The sequence below is a fragment of the Rhinolophus sinicus genome, chromosome 2, assembly GCF_057876585.1.
Source record: "Rhinolophus sinicus isolate RSI-liver-muscle chromosome 2, RSI-T2T, whole genome shotgun sequence".
In the NCBI taxonomy this organism is placed as follows: domain Eukaryota; kingdom Metazoa; phylum Chordata; class Mammalia; order Chiroptera; family Rhinolophidae; genus Rhinolophus; species Rhinolophus sinicus.
The window spans coordinates 15,007,763-15,030,078 of NC_142502.1; the positions used below are offsets into that span (position 1 = coordinate 15,007,763).

The window sequence follows — 22,316 nt, forward strand, 5'->3', positions numbered from 1 at the left end:
TCTGTGATTGGGTACACTGCAGCTGAAATACTTCTCCTATTTGACCACGAGTATTCAAACTGTTTCTTTCTTTTTATAATCTGATTATAAGAGTAAACCATGTTCATCATAGACTTTTTAAGAAGTAAATAAACAAAAAGAAAACACTATTAATACTCACAATATTTTGGTTTTGTTTCTCAGTATTTTTTCCTGTGGAAAACCTGAGTGGGTTTATATGTGTATATTTTGATTCTTGTTGTATAAGCAAAAAACGGGTCATACTAAAACCTACTTCATTCACTTAACATACCATGCATAACTGCCTTGTTATTAAATGGAATGATTTTAATAGCTACATTAAAATAGATTTATCAAATACTCTAACTAATCTCTCCTTTTTTGACATTTGTCTTGTTTCCTTTATCTTTTTTGCCATTATAGACAGCCTTGCTTAAATACCCTGGTACCTAAATGTTTGTACATTCCTGATTTCGTAAAAGTAAATTTTTAAAGACTTGCAAAAATTTAAAGTTTCTCTTAGATTTTACTGTCGAAAAGGTGTTACCAACTTACATTCTCCCAATCAGTTTAATATGAGAATGCCTATATTTGTAAATCCTAGGTATTATCATTTTTATATAGTTAATGGCAGTGGAAATACTATCTCAGTTTACATTCACATTTCTTTGATCACTGGTGAGGTTGAACATTTGTTTATTGGTTATTTTTCAATTGGCATTTTAATTCTTTGTTAATCTTGTGTTTCTCTTTTTCATTGATTTATAAGAAGCCTTATTTATTCATTTTTCCTTTCATTCAGCAAATTTTTATTGATCAACCACTGTTTGAGGCCCTTTGCTCGGCATTAGGTATGAAGTTCTTGCCCTTTTGTGGAGATGACATTTTAGTAAGGGAGATCATTCTACAGTTGTAGAATTACAACTACGTAAGTGTGAATGAAGAGGGGCAAGTTACATGGTACTATGGACTCATAATAAAGGGATTTTGACCTAATCAAGGAGATCAGAAAAAACCTTCCTGTGAAACTGATAGTAGAGCTGATATCTGCAGAAAGGCAAGGGTTTAGTGAGGAAGTGTGTCCTTAGCATGGCCTGTCTGGCAGGTTTTGATACCACATTCGAAGAAATGAAAATGTCTACAGCACTGAAGACAAAAGTATGAGATAATGACGAGAAGTGCATAGGGGCTGACTATGCAGGACTGTCTATTGATTTTCTAAGAGTAGCAGGAAGGTATGGAAACATGATGAGATGATTAGATTTGTGTTTCAAAAAGATGGCTGCAGTGCATGAGAACAGGTTAGAGAGAGCAAGGGAGAGTATCTGGATAGACTTGATAAGAGATCCAGTCGTTCACAGGAAATGAGGGCAGTCTGACTAGGGCGATGGGAATGGAGAAATAGGAATGGATTAAGAGAGATGGGAGAAGGAAAGTTGACAAGGACTTGGGGATAGATTACATGGGAGAGGGATGACTGTTAGGCTTGTGGTGTAGAAAATGGATGCTGATATACCGCGTTATAAAGGGAATGCGGAGAGAGAACGGGATTTGGGGGAGAAAGATCGTAAGTCTGGTCGTAGATATAAGGTTGAATTAGGCTCATTGAGTTATCTAAGTGTTGATGTCAAGTAGGGATGTAGATATAGACCACTCTTGTCTTAGCCCTGCGTGAAGTAGGGCGGCTGAAGGAGATAACGTCACGTCACGATGGACTAGAGCCGAGCCTATTATTACTCAGTAGCTGATAGGAGAGGATAAGCCTGCAAAGAAGACAGAAGAATTAGCTAAAAAGGAAGTGAGAAAATAAGGTTCCTAGTGTCTTAAAAGCCTAGGGAAGAGAGTGTTTCAAGAAGGGGAAGGAATAGTCAGAAATGCCAAATGCTACTAAGAGAGATGGATCAAGGTGAGAACTAGACAGTGCCGTCCTGGCGTTAGTGACATGGTGCATTAGTCTGCTAGGGCTGCTCTAGCAAAATACCACAGGCTGGGTGGCTTAAATAAAAGTTATTCTCTCACAGTTCCGGAGGCCAGAAGTCGGAGATCATGGAGTCAGCATGTTTGGTTTCTCCTGAGGGCTCTCTCCCTGGCTTGCAGATGGCTACCTTCTCAGTGGGTCCCTCTGCGTGCCTGGTGTCTGGGGTCTTTCTCAGTGTCCAGACTTCCTCCTCTTATAAGGACACCAGTCATACTTGATTAAGGCCCACCCTATGGCCTTACTTAATCCTAATTACCTCTTTAAAGGCCCTGCCTTCAAATACATTCCCATTCTGAGGTACTGGGAGCTAAGACGTACTGAATTTTAGGAGGACACAATTCATCCCATAATACATGGAGTAACTTATTTTTGTTCGGTCATGGGAGCATACTTCAGATTGGAGTGAGTTGAGGAATAAATGGATGTGAAGAACTCAAGTATAGATAATTCTTTGAGAAGTTTTTCTCTGACGGTAGAGTGAGGCCATTAGCAAAAGTAGTGCTTCCTGTCTGTGGTAAAGACCTTTCTTTAATCTTCAATTCATTACAGGTTGGTAATTTTATAAAATAAAATACTAACATATTATTAGAAAATAAATTTTTAATGACATATAAAACACTAGTCCAAGTAGTTCATTACTACATTTAACAGATATAAAATTATTGTCAAATTTCTGTAAGTCTGTAAATTTTTACTCTCAACTTCCATACCTGTCTCATAGTGGGCTAATACCACTTGGCGGACCCGCACTATGTAACACTTTATATGGGAGTGGAGGGAGAGCCTTATTATAATTTTTAATAGGAAAGACTTACGCATATTTAAAAGATAGTTACAAAATTCTAGTTACGGGATGAAATTAAATATTCAACAGAGAAGGATCAAGTAAGGTTCCTGAGAAGCCAGGAGAAGAAAGGATCTAAAGCATAGGATGAGAGATTATTCGCCTTCCGTAGGAAGAGAAATAACTATTTTGCTCTAATAGGAGCACATGGGCCTAGGTTATGTAGGGAAGATACGGGAATTCCTTTCTGCTGGGTTCAGTTTTCTTTAAAGTAGAAAGTCAGATGATGGGTGATGGCCTGGGCAGGCAATTTGAGGACACTGAGGATTACCAAGGGTTACAGTGGAGACCAAAAGGAACAGTAGGATTTCCAGGCAGTGCTGAGGCCATTTAATGATGCTGCTCATGAATTTATGGTGGAATCAATCTGCTTTTACTTCACCTTCTCTAGCAGGTGAAATCACCTGCTAGAAAAGAAGAGGCTGGAATCACCCGTGACTGGAGTTTTACTAAACAAGTATACAGAATGAGGCAGGGAGATAAAGGGAGTTCAGAAAGTTGCTGAAAGGGTCATTTAAATCCTTAATCAGGGCAGATTCTTCCCTGGCCGTTAGTGGCTTCTCATTCCTTCCAAACTCCTCTCCATGGCTTCGCTACTCTCACACTTAATCTAGTCCCACCCTGGCCCTCATTTACTGCTCTCCAGCCATACTGGGTTTCATTTTGATCTTGGAAAATACCAAGCTCCCTCCTCAGGACTTTTGCTCAGTCTTAGGTTATATGTCATGTTCTTGGTAGAGCCTTATCTGACCACTGACTCATCCCTTTCTATCCTCCTGTTACTCTATCATTTGCCACCATTTATGTTTGCTTCATGTAGCATTTATTGAACCAGGATGTTACCTTATTTATTTATTCACTTGTTTATTGTCAGTCTTCTCCCTCAAGAATGTAGGTTCCATGGGGCCAGTGATGTTGTCTTACTCATCAATGTGCTTGGATTGCTCAGAGGTGCCTGGCTCTAGGTGCTCAATAAATATTTAGTGAATGAATAGAAATGAGGAGAGGAGAAGGGGAATGCAGAGGGAAGAAAGAAGTCCTGGACCATGGATTTCAGTTGGTTCAAGTGTGCCATAAAGAAAGGAGGACGTGGAGGCTTACCATTGGAGGTCCTGAGGAGGTTGGAGAATATTTGCAGTCGGTGTAGTTAAACATGAGAAGGAGAAGGAGTCGTGGTCCAAGAGTATAAACCTCAAATTAGTGATTTTAAAAAAGCAGATATGGGTGGTATCAAAATGAGAAATGTGACCTTGGGAGTAATATTTGCAGTGGAGTGGGGGGGGGAGGAGCTCAGGTAACAGAGGTGTGAGGGTGATGGATGGTTTGTCCCTGTGGATGTCGAAATTATAGAATGTTGGCTAGGCTTAGGGTACAGCAAACGCCAGTTATGTGTGATTGAGGGCAAGCAAGTACGAATTCATTAGGTTGGTGAGAGGAATGGATGCAGGCTCCTGGATAGCAGGAGTTTCCAAAGAGCCAGCTTTTTAAAAAGAATATGAAGGAAAGCAGTGACCTGGAAGCATAAATGGAGAGCAGAGAGGTATAACCTCACCTTTTAGCCAATTTATTTTTAAAGAAAACCTTAATTGCAAAGTGTTGAAAGGAAAGTAAGGTCTGCAGAAGATAACCAGCCTTAGGGAGGTGATGGGAAAGCTTGGAGCCGTTAGTATTTTACTGTATGTTCTCTACCTTTGTCATATGTGGGAAGACTTCCCAAAGAGATACCCTGATATTGTTGAATGTTCACTTGTTTTTTCCTGGTATTTGTATGGTTTCATCTTTAACACTTAAGTGTTTAATCCTTCTGGAATGTATAATATTGTATTTTATATAAATATATTACATATATAATATATACCTTTTTCCAATGACCAGAATATTTTAAATATTTTTTTATATCGCGTATTTTCTTTCCTATTTCATTTGGAAATTCCAGTAAAGAGAGACTCTGTAAAATTCATGCCTATTTAGTATTCAGCTAATTATCCCCCTGCTGTCATTTTGTTTTGGAAGCTATATTGAAATGTATTTAAAGTTAGTTATTATATCTATTAAAATTACAAGTAGACACACTGTTTGGCTCACTAATGCTACTTCTCATAATTTTCTACTTAACATATGCATGAAATGAAATCTGTACAAATTTTTTTTTTTTGTCAAGCAAAAGACTAGAAACAACCTTAATATCCATCAATAGGGGAACTGATTAAATAATTTGGGTATATCTATGCAGTGAAAAACTATGATACAATTTTTTAAAAGTGAGAAAACACTTTATATACTGATAAAAAAATTTTCAATTTTTTTAATGAAAAGAACCAGGCAGAAGAGTATAAATAGGACATACACTATTTACTTGTGTATAACTGAAATAGCTTACTGATGACATTGGTTACCTTCCAGAAAGGAAACTGGTTGACTAAGGGACAGAAGTAGGTATCCTCTTGTACCTCTGGAATTTTGAGGTATGAGAGTGTATTACCTAGTCAAAAAAAACAAACAAAAAAACATTTAAAAGGTAAAATAAAACCACTTACTGAAATTTGATTTTAATAATTCTTGAAAGAGAATTATCAGTAGTATTGCAATTCCGAGGTAAATTTTTCAAAAATAAGAGGCTAAAACATGTTCGTTTTCTTTCCCCTCTGTTTTATGACCATAGGGAATGTGCAACAATCAGTTAACCGCAAACAAAGCTGGAAAGGTTCTAAAGAATCCTTAGTTCCTCAGAGACATGGCCCAGCGCTGGGAGACAGTGCAGCCTATCGTGCTGAAAGTCCCAGCTCGCAGACAGACGTAGGAAAACCTTTGTCAGGATCCGGTATAACAGCCTTTGCTCAAGCTCACCCTAGCAATGGACAGAGAGTGAACCCCCCACCACCACCTCAAGTAAGGAGTGTCACTCCTCCACCACCTCCAAGAGGCCAGACTCCTCCTCCAAGAGGTACAACTCCACCGCCCCCTTCATGGGAACCCAGTGCTCAAACGAAGCGCTATTCCGGGAACATGGAATACGTCATCTCCCGAATCTCTCCTGTTCCACCTGGAACCTGGCAGGAGGGCTATCCTCCACCACCTCTTAACGCGTCCCCAATGAACCCTCCTAATCAGGGACAGAGAGGCATTAGTTCTGTTCCTGTTGGCAGACAACCAATCATCATGCAGAGTTCTAACAAGTTTAACTTTCAGCCAGGGAGATCTGGCATGCAGAATGGTGGTGGTCAGACTGATTTTATGATCCACCAAAACGTGGTCCCTGCTGGCGCCGTGAACCGGCAGCCACCCCCTCCGTATCCTCTGACCACAACTAATGGACAAAGCCCTTCTGCTTTACAGACAGGGGGCTCTGCTGCTCCTTCATCATATGCAAATGGAAACATTCCTCAGTCTATGATGGTGCCAAATAGAAATAGTCATAACATGGATCTTTATAACATTAGTGTACCTGGACTGCAAACAACTTGGCCTCAGTCGTCTTCTGCTCCAGCCCAGTCGTCCCCGAGCACTGGGCATGACATCCCTACCTGGCAACCTAACATACCAGTGAGGTCAAATTCTTTTAATAACCCGTTAGGAAACAGAACAAGTCATTCTGCTAATTCTCAGCCTTCAGCTACAACAGTCACTGCTATCACACCAGCTCCCATTCAACAACCCGTGAAAAGCATACGTGTATTAAAACCAGAGCTACAGACTGCCTTAGCACCGACGCACCCGTCTTGGATACCACAGCCCATTCAAACTGTTCAACCTAGTCCTTTTTCTGAGGGTACCACTTCAAATATGACCGTCATGCCACCTGTTGCCGAAGCTCCAAACTATCAAGGTCCGCCACCACCTTATCCAAAACATCTGCTACACCAAAACCCACCTGTTCCTCCCTATGAGTCAATCAATAAATCTAACAAAGAGGATCAGCCGAGCTTGCCCAAGGAAGACGAGGGTGAAAAAAGTTATGAAAATGTTGATGGTGGGGATAAAGAAAAGAAACAGATTACAACTTCACCTATCACCGTTAGGAAGAACAAGAAAGATGAAGAGCGAAGGGAATCTCGTATTCAAAGTTATTCTCCTCAGGCATTTAAATTCTTTATGGAGCAACATGTAGAAAATGTACTCAAATCTCATCAGCAACGTCTGCATCGTAAAAAACAATTAGAAAACGAAATGATGCGGGTAAAACCTTTTAAAATGTCCATTTTTATACTTGATCATCTATTTGCTTGGTATTGTTTTAAAATATAGTGGTCCAGAATTTTTCTCTTTTCACACCCAAATATATTGTCAATTATTTAAAAGTCAGCAACCATTAAAGTACTTTTGATTATAGCATTTTATTTAGTATTTCAAGATTTACTCAGAATTTCCTATAATAAAGTTCTAATAAATTAAGAAAAATATAATTTACAGTGTGCAGTTTAGGTGTATGTAATCCCTTTATATGGAAATTGGAGCAAGGATTATTTTGTTTTACATGTTACCTTACATTTTAAAATGAGATAGAATTATCTGGGTCTCATTTCTTGATACATTCATCAAACATTTTTACTTAGTAGTTTTTTGGGCTTGTGGGTTTATTATTCATCAGGTTGGTCTTACTTGAAAGTGTCAGAGACATCTCCCTTCAGTTATTTCCCTATCTAATTTCATTTTTATAATGTACTAGAAAATGTGCTAAAATTATTCAGTCAAAGTCTGCTAAAGAGATTAGAATAGGTAAACACTCACTTTAAATTAATTTCTGTTGTACTTCCATATAGATCTCTTTACTAGTAGATACTATATGGTACTGTCATCATTATTATTTTTATCATATGTTTATAGTTCAAAGGTTTGACTCCTAATCTTATATCTACGTATCACTCAAAATCCAAGAGGCTTAAATTTGTGATAAAATTTTCTCACAAAACTTGAGAAAGCCATTCTTTTAAAATTATTTTTCTAAATATGATTTGACAGTATTGTTATTCCTGCTATAAATTTGATTTTGTTAGATGAGAAATACCATGATAATCTGTATGACTTATCTGTATTTTAGCTCTTAAGTTTTCTTACTAAAGTCTGTCTGTGTATTTTCTTAGTTTATTTTTCCTTTTTCCTCTTCACTTTCACTAATAGCTGATTTAAACTTTTATGGTGTTGGAAGCTTTGCTGACTTCTGTAGCCTCCATTACTGTGTAGGCAAGTAAGATTTTAAGAGAAACAGTTCTATACTAAGTCTGGCATGCCACCCTTCTTGAAAGATTTTGCATGCAAATGTATATCCTAACAGAAGCATGAGATTGCTATATTTTAATGAGTCTTGCATTTCTAGAATTAGACTTTACTTTTCAAATCAAATTCCTTTTCTACTTAAACCCTTAAATTAGTTCTTTATTAGCTAGCCAAGAATAAACTGTTCCTTCCTTCTAAATCCAGATATTACATGTCTACTTAGCAGTTGGTTTTTGTTTTTATCCGTCTTGGTATCTTCATAAGTCACACTGACTATTCCTTGAAATGTTCCAAAATATCTAAAAGATATCCTGGAATCACACAAGTTGTCCCTCTTAAGTAAGTTAGGAGAAACCCTTTGCGCTTTGTGTTAGTGATGGCTGTGAGTCCTACCTACCCTTATTCTAATGCCTTGAGAAAGTAAAAGGAAAGACTGACTATTAATGAGTGGTTAGGTTAGAGAAGATATTCTTTTGTTCTTAACACATCAGTTTTTTAGAATAAATGAACCTCGAGTGAAAGAATTTCTTTTCATTAAGGATGAAATCAGAGAAGAATATTTGAGGCCTAGGCGTTCCATAAAGAGAAGCTTATAATGAAGGCAGTCTAATCGTGTGATTTGGGATGAGTATGCATGGAGAGATAGATGAGGCTGCATGGGAACAGATGTTTGGTTATTGCACCTGGGGACCCTTTTTTGAGTGCATTAGAGAGGAGTAGAAAGCTGGTCACTGGTATTGTCTTCTCCTTGCTCTCCACAGCAGAATCCGCGTATGTACTCACTTTGTATATACATCCTCTTAACTGTCCCTTAAGCTGCACTTTTGATAATTAATTTTCTCTGAATTATATTCTAGATCTCTAACATGCTTTAGTAAAAATTGTGCATTTAACCTTTAAATATATGCCTGAGTTTTTTCCAAGCTATTTCTTAATTTTCTGTATAGAAGATAATTCCTCACTTAACATTTAGTTTATTTGCCTAGGTTGGATTATCTCAAGATGCCCAGGATCAAATGAGAAAGATGCTTTGCCAAAAAGAGTCTAATTACATCCGTCTTAAGAGGGCTAAAATGGACAAGTCTATGTTTGTGAAGATAAAGACACTAGGAATAGGAGCATTTGGTGAAGTCTGTCTAGCAAGAAAAGTAGATACTAAGGCATTGTATGCGACAAAAACGCTTCGAAAGAAAGATGTTCTGCTTCGAAATCAGGTTGCTCATGTTAAAGCTGAGAGAGATATCCTGGCTGAAGCTGACAACGAATGGGTAGTTCGTCTATATTATTCATTCCAAGATAAGGACAATTTATACTTTGTAATGGACTATATTCCTGGGGGTGATATGATGAGCCTATTAATTAGAATGGGCATCTTTCCAGAAAATCTGGCTCGATTCTACATAGCAGAACTCACCTGTGCAGTAGAAAGTGTTCATAAAATGGGTTTTATCCATAGAGATATTAAACCTGATAACATTTTGATTGATCGTGACGGTCATATTAAATTGACTGACTTTGGCCTCTGCACTGGCTTCAGATGGACACACGATTCTAAGTACTATCAGAGTGGTGAGTAAAACCATAAAATTTGTTTGTACATATTAATGTGATTTATTAATGCATTAAAATATAAGATGGTATTATCACTGGACGGGAGCCACAAGTCCTGGGTCAGGTCTTGACTGTTGGGTAAGCGTGGGTGAGCCTTCAGACACTTAGACATAGCAAATGAAAGAGTGTGTTAGATTCAGTGACTTCTAAATTTCATTAACATTTTTGAGTTAACCTCTTCACATTTTGTTATTTTGAAATAGATCAGACAAATAACATTTTTTAAACAATTTTTACATGAAGTCCCATGCCCACCGTTCAACTTCAGTACTAGATTATCAGTACTTGAAGCCCCTAAACTTAGAATCACTTTCACTTCTTCACATAAGTCACCATTATTTCAGAACTTTGTAATCAGTTCTTTACTTTTCTCTATGTTTTTACCACATATGTATATATCCCTAAACGATGTATCATTTTGCCTACCCTGGAACCCTTAAACATAATCATTCTATATGTAGTCTTCTGTGTTGACTTCTTTTATGTTTGAAGTTCATCTGTGTTTTTGCATGTAACGTTTATTTTCACCTGCTATTTTGGATTCCACTGTATGACTATTACGCAACTTATTTTACCTTAAACACTTATGTACATGATTCTGTTCAGTCCTCACAATGGCATTTGAAGGCAGGATGAAGAAACTGAGGCTTAGTTAGATGGAATAGCTTGACTTGCCCAAGGTCAGACAGTGAGTGTCAGGGCCAGGCTTTGAACCCAGGTTGGTCTGATTACAGGGCGCATGTTGTTTGCACTGCACCACAGGCCTCACCAAGGTCCTTTCAAGCGCTAATGGAAGTGTAAGTCAAGCTGCCGCTTGTTGAATGACTTCTATGACTAGGTGCTGTTACATATATTCTAATTTAATGCTTACAGCAATCCTCTGCAGTAGGTATTCTTAGCCTCTTGGGCTTCTGTGAACACAAATTGACATTAAATGGATAAAACTGAGACACCCAAACCTACTTTAATGTTCAGCGTAATATAATGTCTCCCCAGATTCACTGGAATTATTTGGGGTTCTTCTTAAAAATATGATTTTTAGGCACTATTCCAGTCTACTGATTGAAAATCTTCACTGGAGGGTAGAAATTATATTTTAATCAAACATTGATTATATTTTTATCAAACATGATTATGACAGTTAGGTTAATTTATATAATTTTTCTAGGTCATTTCATCTAGTCATGGCTTTGAATACCAACTCTGTATCAGTGACTTCCATCTCTCTCTCCAGAAATGGTCTCTCCTTTCCCATGGATTTCTAATAGGCCTTTCAAATTTAACATTACCAATAAACAACTCTTTTTAATTTTCTCCTCCTCCATTCTTACCCAGTTTAGTAAATTATACCACCACACCCACCTAGTTATCCTTGATCCTTTTTCCCATGCCCTCTACATCTAATTCATCAATAAGTCCTGCTTACTCCACCTCTACACATATCCTGAATCTGTTCACTTTTGTCCATCTCCTCCATTGCTATCATATTCCAAACTTAACTGTAATAGCTTCTTAAGTGGTCTCTTTTTACTCCTGTCCTCCCTTATTATCTATTCTCTACACAGCAGTTTTCTTTTTAAACATAGATCTTGTCATTTTCTTGCTTCAAACTCTCCAGTATCTTCCCACTGTGTTTAAAGTGAAAGGTAAACCATTTCTTTTACTAACAAAACCCATGTGCACTGGCTCCCGCTCCATTTCCTACCATTCTCCCCTTTTCTATCCGCACTGGTCTTTCTGTTATTGTTTCTATATAAAATGCCTTGCCCTGGTTTTCAAATGGTTGTTTCCCATTTGGTTTTCACAAATACCACCTCCGTTTGTTACATCACCTCATGTTGACTCTACATGGGATGCATCCCTGTTTCTTACATACGTTTCTCCCCTACAGAGAAGCTGCCTGAGAGAAGAACCCTGTCTTTCTTATTTATCATTGTCATTTGTTGAATGAATGAAACACTGATTTAATTTGTATGCAACTTTGTCCAGAGTAGTAATGGGGAGCAGTCTGAATAACAAAATCTTAATCCTGCCTACCCATGACTTCAATTGTCATCATTCAACATTGAGTACATTAATGATTCTTGGGCTAATTTTTCTTAGTGTAAAACTCGTCCTATTGATATCTCAGATCGCAGCATCTATTCAATAATAAACACTAGCAGTGATTTGGTATATATTGCGTCTTAGCTTGTCACAGGGAGAGAGTCTTGTTAACTGTAAGCCATGATGTCAAAAGATTAACCAGACTGTAGGTTTCCTCTTGTTCTTGTTGCTTTTATTTCCTTTTGTTTGACTTTACAGGTGACCATCCCCGGCAAGACAGCATGGATTTCAGTAATGAATGGGGTGACCCCTCTAACTGTCGATGTGGAGACAGACTGAAGCCCCTGGAGCGGAGAGCTGCACGCCAGCACCAGCGATGCCTAGCACATTCTTTGGTTGGGACTCCCAATTATATTGCCCCTGAAGTGTTGTTACGAACAGGTAAAACATTTGTTTTATAAATAATCTCAGTAGACCTTTAGAGCAGCCGAAACACCATTAAAATATGGCTTGTTTTTCGGTCATTACAATTTGGCTTGTTTTTCAGGTTTATAGTAAATATTAATTTTACAGTATAAACTGGTGATTTAATAGTAATTTTGATTGTATTGATTCTGAGCACTTTTTAAAAAGTGCTTATAAATAACTGTAACTTTGGTATCTTATTTTAGGCTATACACAGTTATGTGATTGGTGGAGTGTTGGTGTAATTCTTTTTGAAATGTTGGTGGGACAACCTCCTTTCTTGGCACAAACACCGTTAGAAACACAAATGAAGGTAAGGTGTAGAATCTATACAAAAAGAATTGTCACAAAGCCTCTTACACTGAACATGTTTGTCAGTCCTTTACACAGAGCATCTTAATCTGGAATTATAGAATGAACGTGTACAGATAAAAGAACCCACTAAAATTCCATGAATGAGCTCTGATCTCCATCATCCTGTCACCGTACACTTACAGTCTCCTTCACTCGCACTCCACTCCTATTTCATTCTCATAGAAGTCTTTAGTACCTTTTGAGGATTTATTCCAATTTACTGTTGTCTGTCACCTGTTGTCTCCTGGCTTTGTTTCCTTCCATGCACATTCTCACCCCAAACTACAAACAGATGTCTATACAGTAGTTCCTCCTTATCTGGTTTCACGTTCTGCACTTTCAGTTGCCCTTGGTCAACCATATTCTGAAAATAATAAATGGATGTTCCAAAAATACAATTCATAAGTTTTAAATTGTGTGTTGTTCTGAGTAACATGACAAAATCTCGTGCTGTCCTGTTCCCTTCTTACCTGGGACATGAATTATCCCTTTGTCTAGCGTCTCCACCCTCTATATACCACCCACCTGTAAGTCACTTAGCCAGTTCACCTACCAGTTTGACTGTCGTATCTCAGTGCTTGTGTTTAAATAACCCGTATTTTACTTACATGTTTCCCCGAAAAGAAGACCTAGCCAGATAATCACGATTGCAGCAAACATTAATACAAGACGCAGTCTTGTATTAAATTATATCATATCATATCATATCATATCATATCATATTATATTATATTAGACTGAGTCTTACAGTAAAATAAGACCGGGTCTTATATTAATTTTTGCTCCAAAAGACACATTAGAGCTGATTGTCTGGCTAGGGCTTTTTTTCGGGGAAACATGGTAGTAATGGCCCCATAGCACGAGTGGAGTGATACTGGCAATTTAGATATGCCAAAGAGAAAATGTAAAGTGCTTCCTTTAAATGAAAAGGTATGTATGAGAAGGAAAAAACATAGTATAAATATATTTAGGGTTTGATACTATATGTGGTTTCCATCATCCACTTGGGGGTCTTGGATAAGGGGAACTAACTACTATATCTCCACTTGAAATTACCTCTGACACTTAAATGACAAGCTGCATACAATTTTTTTTATTTATTAAATTTATTGGAGTGACATTGGTTAGTAAAATTATATAGGTTTCAAGTATACGTTTCTATAATACATCATCTACATACTACATTGTATGTTCACCACCCAGAGTCAGTTCTTCTGTTACCATATATTTGACCCCCTCTACCCTCTTCTTCCTCCCTCCTCCCCCCTTACCATCTGGTTTTGTCTGTGTCTATGAGTTTTTGTTTCTGTTTGTCTTGTTCCTTTGTTGCCTTCAGTTTTATATCCCACATATGAGTGAAATCATATGGTTCTTGATTTTTTCTGTTTGACCTATATCCCTCAGCATAATCTCAAGATCCATTCATGTTTTCTTATGGCCGAGTAATATTGCATTGTGTATATGTACCACATCTTCTTTATCCATTCATCTGTTGATGTTTTTGACCACAAACTGTCCCATTAAACATCCCTTAGTGGTTCTCTTGTCCATGGGTGAAAGTCCAAATTTGTCCTCTGTTGCTTTGTTCACACCATTCCTTCTATCCAGAATGTCCTTTCTCTTCTGTCTTCCACAACCCTCCCCTCTTTCTGAAGCCTGGTTAACGCCTGATCATTTTTAACCATCCTCTGAGGGTGTCTTGAGATATCATCTGTTCATAATACTCCCCAGCAAGTTAAAACTATTTCTGTCATTGCATTTAATGTATTCTTTTCTTAAATTTTCTTTAGAATTTCTTTTAGTACAGCTCTACTTACCAGTATACTTACCTGCATTCTCTCAGGTTTATGTCAGATTTGTTTCTCTAAAAGTATCTTAATTTCACCTTCATTTTAATATGTATTTATGTAAGTATGTGTGTGCGTATGTGTGTGTGATGCATGTGTGAAAAAGTGAATGCTTTCTTCCTAAGATCAAGAAAAAGGCAAGGATTTCTGTTCTCACTGGTCTTAATCAAGGTAGCTCTGAAAGTCTTAGCCAGTGCTCTAGAGCAGCAAAAAGAAAGAAAAGGTATACAGATTAGAAAGAAGTGAAACTTGCCCTAGCCACAAACGACATAGTTTTCTACATAGAAAATCCCAGGAAATCTATGAAAAACCCATAGAACTAACAAGTGAGTTTGACAAGGTGGTAAGATACAAGGGTAATGTATAAAAATCTATTGTATTTCTATATATATTCAAGCAATGAAAGGCTGAAAACCGAAATTTAAAAACAATACCACTTATAATAGCTTCCCCAAAATGAAATGCTTCGGTATTAATGTAATAGAACATGAACAAGACCTGAATGCTGAAGGCTACCAACTGACGAAAGAAAACAAGGAAGATCTTAATAAATGGAGATAAATACTGTGTTGATTAATTGGAAGACTCACCATAACAAAGCTATCAATTTTCCCCAAAAAATCTATAGATTTAACTCCAAGTCTGTAGACTTAACTCCAATAAATTTCCAGCAGGAATTTTTGTAGATATTGATCAGCCAATTCCAAAATTTATATGGGTGGATTAAGGAACTGGAATGGAGAAAATAATTTTTTTAAAAAAAAGAACAAAGAGGATTCCACCACTAGATTTTAAGACTTACTATGAAGTTACAGAAATACAGTGTGGTATTAGCAGAAGGATACACACATAAATCAATGCAACGGGATAGAGAATGGAAAAATAGGACTGCACAAATATGGCCATTTGATATTTGACAAAGATAAAAATAGAGAAAGGATAATATTTCAACAAATATATTGGAAAATTTGGTCAGCCATAAAAAAAATACTGAAATCGACATAAACCTAACACCTTGCACTAAGATTAACTCAAAATGAATCATAGATCTGGAGATAAAAATAAAACCATAATACTTTTAGAAGAAAGTAGAAAATCTTTATGGCTTGAGGTTAGGTGAAGAGTTCTTACAAATGACACCAAAATCATGATCCTTAAAAGGAAATTGGACGTCATCAAAATAAAAACATTCAGTCTGCCAAAAACACAGGACAATGAAAAGACAAGCTATAGCATGGGAGAAAATATTTGTAGATCACCTATCGAATAAAGGGTTTGCATCTAGACTTGTATGTAAAGAACTTTTCAAAACTCAACAGTAAGAAAAACAGCCCAAGCCAGTGACCTGATAGAGATTTCTTTAAATGTCTGGATCAAAAAAAGAAAAGTATGTCTGTCTCTTTAACTCTTCTGAGGGGTCTAAAGAAAGTCATCTGGGCCAGTCCCTCAGAGAATCACCAACACCAACCAAATGCACAGCCCCCAACTTTTGGAAGGCCAGGTCCTTACTGCCCACCCAGGCACAAGCCAGCAGCCCCAGGACGCTGGGCTGCCCTCTCCATAGTCACAGCGGGGCTGAGGAATAGTGAATGGTAGTTGGTTCTTAACACTGCTGTCTTAACAAATGTCGGTAGCCTCTCTCTTCATGAAGCACTCCCCTGGTTGCTGTAGGTGTCCAGTCAGCTTCCAGAATTCAAACATAGTTAATTCTGGTAGATATTTTTTTTCCAGTTTAATTATTGTTTTTGTGGAGGGACTGACCCTGAAGCCTCCTGTTCACCATTTCCATGAGATCACCCTCTACTGTGTTCTAGACTATTATCTCCTTACATAGTTTCGTTAGATATTGTTCTAGTAATTACAAAATACATACTGTTTTCACTGTCTACTTAGAATTGATATTTTCCCATTTCTCTGTAGTTCAGTATAGAACTTTACTACCATATAGATCCCTTTATTCTCTACCCTGTTGTAGTTATCTTATACATAATAATATCTACATACATTTAAAACCTCATCCAACAATGTGACAATTTTTGTTTTCAACCATCAACTTTGAAAGAATTGAAGATGAGAATAATAGTCATTTATATTAACCCAGATATTTAGCATTTCCTTGCTCTTTCTGCATTCCTGATATTTTAAGATTCCTTCTATATTATGTCCCTCTGTCTGAAGAAATTCTTCAGCAAATATTTTAGAGCAGGTTTGCTGATAACAGATTCTCTTAATTTTCCTTTATCTGAGAATGTCTGTTTCACCTTCCTTACTTAGGATGTTATCATTTGGTATAGAATTCTGGGTTTCAGTTCTTGCAGCACTTCAAAATGTCACCCACTTCCTTTTGTCCTCCCTAGAAGTGGGATTACGAGGTACTTTATCTCTTGTTATGGTCTTTGTTTTAAAGTCTCTCTTGTCTGGCATAAGTATTGCTACCCAAGGTTTTTTTTCATTTTCATGAAATACTGTTTTCTGTCCCTTTACTTTCAGTCTGTGTGTTTTTCCATCTGAAGTGAGTCTCTTAGAAGCAGCATATATACGGGTCTTGTTTTCTTATCCATTCAGCCACCGTATGTCTTTTGATTGGAGCATTTAATCCATTTATATTTAAAGTAATTGTAGATAGATATGAAGGTACTGCCATTTTATTATTCATATGTTTGATCCTTTTTACTTTGTTCTTCTTAAAGAAATCCCTTGCGCATTTCTTGTAATACTAGTTTAGTGTGATGAACTCCTTGAGCCTTTTCTTGTTTGGGGTGAGGTTCTCATATTTTTAAACTTTTATTTCTCTTTGCTGTTCAGATTGCATAATTTCTGTCAATATATATATATATTTTTTCTCTAGGAAATTTTTTTTATTAGTTTCCGGTGCACAAGACAAAGGAATACTTAGACATTTATCTTTTATATCCCTCACACTGTGTAAACCCCCTCCCCCATCCACTATGCTTCTGAAATCGCACAAAGCCATTACATTTCCACTGTCTCTATTCCTAATGCTGTACTGTGCTTCTTGTAAGTACATACATACATACATACATACATACTTGTAGTTGACATTCATTATTGTTCAGCTTCAGCTTCAGGTGTACAGTGCAGTGATCAGGCATCTACATCATCCTGAGGTGGTCTCCCTAGTGAGACAAGTGTCCATCAGATACCCTACAAAATCTTTACAACATTATTGATTACATTCACCAAATTAATTTTCAAAGCCCCGTGCCATCTTGTGGTTACTGACTGTTTTCTTATCCCCTCACCTTCCCCCTAATCCCCACCCCCCTCCCTCCCATCTAGCAACCCTCAGTTTTTCCTCTGTGTCTCCAAAACTGTTTCTGATTAGTTCATTCACTTATTCTTTTCTTTAGATTCCACATATAAGTGAGATCATATGGTATATGTCTTTCTCTGTCTGACTTATCTCTAGGTCCATCCATGTTGTTGCAAATTGTAAGATTTCTTTCTTCTTTATGGCTGCGTAATACTCCATTGTATAAATGTACCACAGTTTCTTAATCCAGTCATCTACTGATAGGCATTTCAGTTGTTTCCAGGTCTTGGCTATTGTGTATAGTGCTGCAATAAACATAGGAGTGCATAAAGTTTTTTGAATTAGAGTTTTGGATTTCTCCGGATAGATACCTAGGAGTGGAATTGCTGGATCATAAGGTAGTTCCATTTTCAGATTTTTGAGATACCTCCATACTGTTTTCCATAATGGCTGCACCAATCTGCAATCCCACCAACAGTGCACAAAGGTTTCCTTTTCTCCACATCCGCACCAGCACTTACTTGTTCTTTGTTGATTTATTGATGATAGCCATTTTGACTGGGGTGACGTGGTATCTCATTGTGGTTTTTATTTGCATTTCTCTGATGGTTAGTGAGGTTGAGCATTTTTTCATATGTCTGTTTGCCATCTGTATGTCCTTTTCAGAAAAATGTCTCTTCATGTCCTCTGCCCATTTTTTAATTGGGTTGTTTGTTTTTTTGGAGTTGAGTTGAGTGAGTTTTTAATAAATTTGTGATATTAACCCCTTATCAGATATATCATTGGCAAATATCTTTTCCCATTCAGCAGGGTCCCTTTTTGTTTTATTAATGGTTTCCTTTGCTGTGAAAAAACTTTTTAGTTTGATGTAATCCCACATGTTTATTTTTTCTCTAACTTCCCTCGTGCGAGGGGATAGATCATTAAAAATCTTACTCCGGGTAATGTCTGTGAAGTTTGTTCCTATATTTTCTTCTAGGAATTTTATGGTTTCGGATCTTACATTTAAGTCTTTAAGCCATTTTGAATTTATTTTTGTATATGGTGTAAGGAGGTGGTCCAGCTTCAGTTTTTTGCATGTGTCTGTCCAGGTTTCCCAGCACCATTTATTGAATGGACTGTCTTTACCCCACTGTACATTCTTGCTTCCATTGTCATAGATTAAATGGCCATATAGGAATGGATTTATTTCTGGACTCTATTCTGTTCCATTGATCTATGTGTCTGTTTTTATGCCAGTACCATGCTGTTTTGATTACTATAGGCTTGTAGTATAATTTGATGTCAGGTATTGTTTACCTCCCACTTTGTTCTTATTTCTCAAGATTGCTGAGGCTAGAACTTCCAGCACTATGTTGAATAGAAGTGGAGAAAGTGGGCAACCTTGCCTTGTTCCTGATCTTGAGGGGAATGGTTTTAGCTTTTCCCCATTGAGTATGATGTTAGCTGTGGGTTTATCATATATGGCCTTTATTATGTTGAGATATGATCCCTCTATTCCCACTTTCTTAAGGGTTTTTATCATAAATGGCTGCTGGATTTTATCAAATGCTTTTTCTGCATCCATTGATATGATCATGTGATTTTTATTTTTCATTTTGTTAATGTGGTGTATAACATTAATTGATTTGCGGATGTTGAACCACCCTTGCATACCAGGGATGAATCCCACTTGATCATGGTGTATGATCTTTTTAATGTATTGCTGAATTCTGTTTGCTAATATTTTGTTGAGGATTTTTGCATCTATGTTCATTAGAGATATCGGCCTGTAGTTTTCTTTTTTTGTGGTGTCTGTGTCTGATTTTGGGATCAGGGTGATAGTGGCCTCGTAAAAAGTGTTTGGGAGCCTTCCCTCCTTCTGGATTTTTTGGAAGAGCTTGAGGAGAATAGGTGATAATTCTTTTTTGAATGTTTTGTAAAATTCACCTGTAAAGCCATCTGGTCCAGGGCTTTGTTTGTTGGGAGATTGTTGATTACTGATTCAATTTCCCTGGTGGTAATCAGTCTATTCAGGTTTTCTGTTTCTTATTGAGTTAGCCTTGGAAGGTTGTATGCCTCTAGAAAATTGTCTATTTCTTCCAGATTGTCAAATTTGTTAGCATACAGTTGCTCATAGTAATTTCTTAAAATGTTTTGTATTTCTGCGGTGTCTGTTGTCACTTCTCCTCTTTCATTTCTGATTTGATTAATTTGGGTCCTCTCTTTTTATTAATGAGTCTGGCTAAAGGTTTGTCGGTTTCGTTTATCTTCTGTAAGAACCAACTCTTGGATTCATTGATCTTTTGTATTGTTTTTCTGGTTTCTATTTCATTTATTTCCACTCTGATCTTTATTATCTCCTTCCTTGTACTCCCTTTGGGCTTATTTTGCTGTTCTTTTTCCAGATCTCTTAACTGTGAAGATAAACTGGTGATTAGTGACTTTTCTTGTTTCTTTAGGTAGGCCTGCAATGCTATGAATTTCCCTCTTAGGACTGCTTTCGTGGCATCCCATAGATTTCGGGTCGTCGTGTTTTCATTTTCGTTTGTCTCGAGATATCTGTTGATTTCTTCCTTGATCTCCTGCTTGACCCATTCATTATTTAGTAACATGTTATTCAGCCTCCATGAATTGGTGTGTCTTCCAGGTTTTTTCCTGTAGTTCATTTCTAATTTCATAGCACTGTGGTCAGAGAAGACAATTGGTATGATTTCAATTTTCTTAAATTTATCAAGACTTGTTTTGTGGCCTAACATGTGGTCTATCTTAGAAAATGTTCCATGTGAGCTTGAGAAGAACGTGTATTCTGCAGCATTGGGGTGAAATGCTCTGAAAATATCGATTAAATCCAACTGGTCCAATGTGTCATTTAAGGCCGTTGTTTCCATATTGATTTTCTGTCTGGAAGATCTGTCCCTTGTTGTCAGAGGTGTGTTGAAGTCCCCCACTATGATAGTGTTACTGTTGATCTCTGTCTTTATGTCAGTCAATATCTGTTTTATATATTTAGGTGCTCCTATGTTGGGTGCATAGATGTTTACTAGGGTTATGTCCTCTTGTCGGATCGATCCCTTTATTATTATGTAGTGCCCATCTTTGTCTTTTAATATATTCTTCATTTTAAAGTCTATTTTGTCAGATATAAGTATTGCAACTCCAGCTTTTTTCTCATTTCCATTTGCATAAAATATCTTACTCCAACCCTTCACTTTTCAGCCTGTGTGTGTCTTTTGATCTGAGGTGAGTCTCTTGTATACAGCATATACAAGGGTCTTGCTGTCTTATCCACTCTGCCACGCTATGTCTCTTGAATGGAGCATTTAATCCGTTTACATTTAAAGTGATTATTGATAGGTACATAGTTATTGCCATTTTTAAATTTGTAGTTAAATTGTTTTCATCTTCCTTCTATTTACAGAAGTCCTTTTAGTATTTCTTGCAATGTTGGCTTGGTGGTAATAAATTCCTTTAACTTATTCTTTTCTGGGAAGCTCTTTATCTCTCCATCAACTTTAAATGATAGCCTTGGCAATCTAGGCAATCTAGGCAAGAGTCTAAAGCAATCTAGGTTGTAGGCCTTTGTTTTCCATCACTTTGAGTATTTCCTGCCACTCCCTCCTGGCCTGCAATGTTTCTGTAGAAAAGTCATTTGATAGTCTTATGGGAGTTCCCTTGTATGTAACCCTCTGTCTTTCTCTTGCTGCTTTTAGGATTCTCTCTTTGTCTTTAACCTTTGCCATTTTAACTATAATGTGTCTTGGTGTGGACCTGTTTGGGTTTATCCTGGTTGGAACTCTCTGCACTTCCTGGGCTTGTATGTTGGTTTCCTTCATCAGGTTAGGGAAGTTTTTGGACATTATTACTTCAAATACGTTCTCTATCCCTTGCTTCCTCTCTTCACTTTCTGGTATTCCTATGATGTGCATGTTGTTGCACTTGATTTTATCCCAGAGGTCTCTTAAACCATCTTCATTGTTTTTAATTTTTTCTTTCTGTTGTTCTGTTTGGGTGATCTCTGCTAACTTGTCTTCTAAGTCGCTGATTCGATCCTCTGCTTCATCTAACCTGCTGGTAATTCCTTCAAGTGAGTTCTTTATTTCAGTAATTGTGTTCTTTATTTCCAACTGGTTGTTCATTATGATTTCTCTATCCTTCTTTATGTCGTCTCTAAGCTCCTTAAACATTCTTATCAGTGTTCTGAACTCTGTCTCTGATAGGTTGGTTATCTCTGTTTCATTTGGTTCCATTTCTGGAGGTTTCTTCTGTTCTTTTATTTGGGACATGTTTCTTTGTTTCCCCATTCTGGCTGACTCTCTGTGTTTGCTTCGATGTATTAGGTAGATCCCCTAGAGTTCTTAGTTCTTGCTGGGTTATCTTATGTAGTATGTGTCCTTTGTATTTGACTTGCACTACTTCATTCTTCTCCTCTGCATGTGCTCCAAAGGTGACTCTTGTGTTGTGTATATTGTCCTGTTAAAGAAGATCTTTAATTGCTTTTCGCTTGTGAATAGGTGGGGTTAACACCTAGGCTGACTAGTTGTGAGACTTGGCTCTGCCCACCGCAGGGTGTTCTGCTGCATGAGGGTTGACCACTTAAATGTGGTTTGGCCTCTGTGGGCTCCTGTGCCTGTAGGGAATTCTGTCTGGGTGTGTCATTTGTAGGTCAAACCCGGTAGTACTCTGGTTTAGTCTGGAGTTGGC

At 37.3% G+C, this 22,316-nt stretch overlaps 1 protein-coding gene across 1 annotated transcript in view; it reads left to right on the forward strand.

Moving 5' to 3' along the window:
* Nucleotides 1–22,316, forward strand: part of LATS1 (large tumor suppressor kinase 1) — a 47,988-nt gene that overhangs the window by 17,556 nt on the left and 8,116 nt on the right. The window contains exons 4-7 of the mRNA XM_019746937.3: nucleotides 5,485–6,998; nucleotides 9,023–9,605; nucleotides 11,952–12,134; nucleotides 12,365–12,471. Of these exons, the coding sequence (XP_019602496.3) occupies nucleotides 5,485–6,998; nucleotides 9,023–9,605; nucleotides 11,952–12,134; nucleotides 12,365–12,471 (2,387 nt within the window). The remainder of the gene's footprint in view (nucleotides 1–5,484; nucleotides 6,999–9,022; nucleotides 9,606–11,951; nucleotides 12,135–12,364; nucleotides 12,472–22,316) is intronic.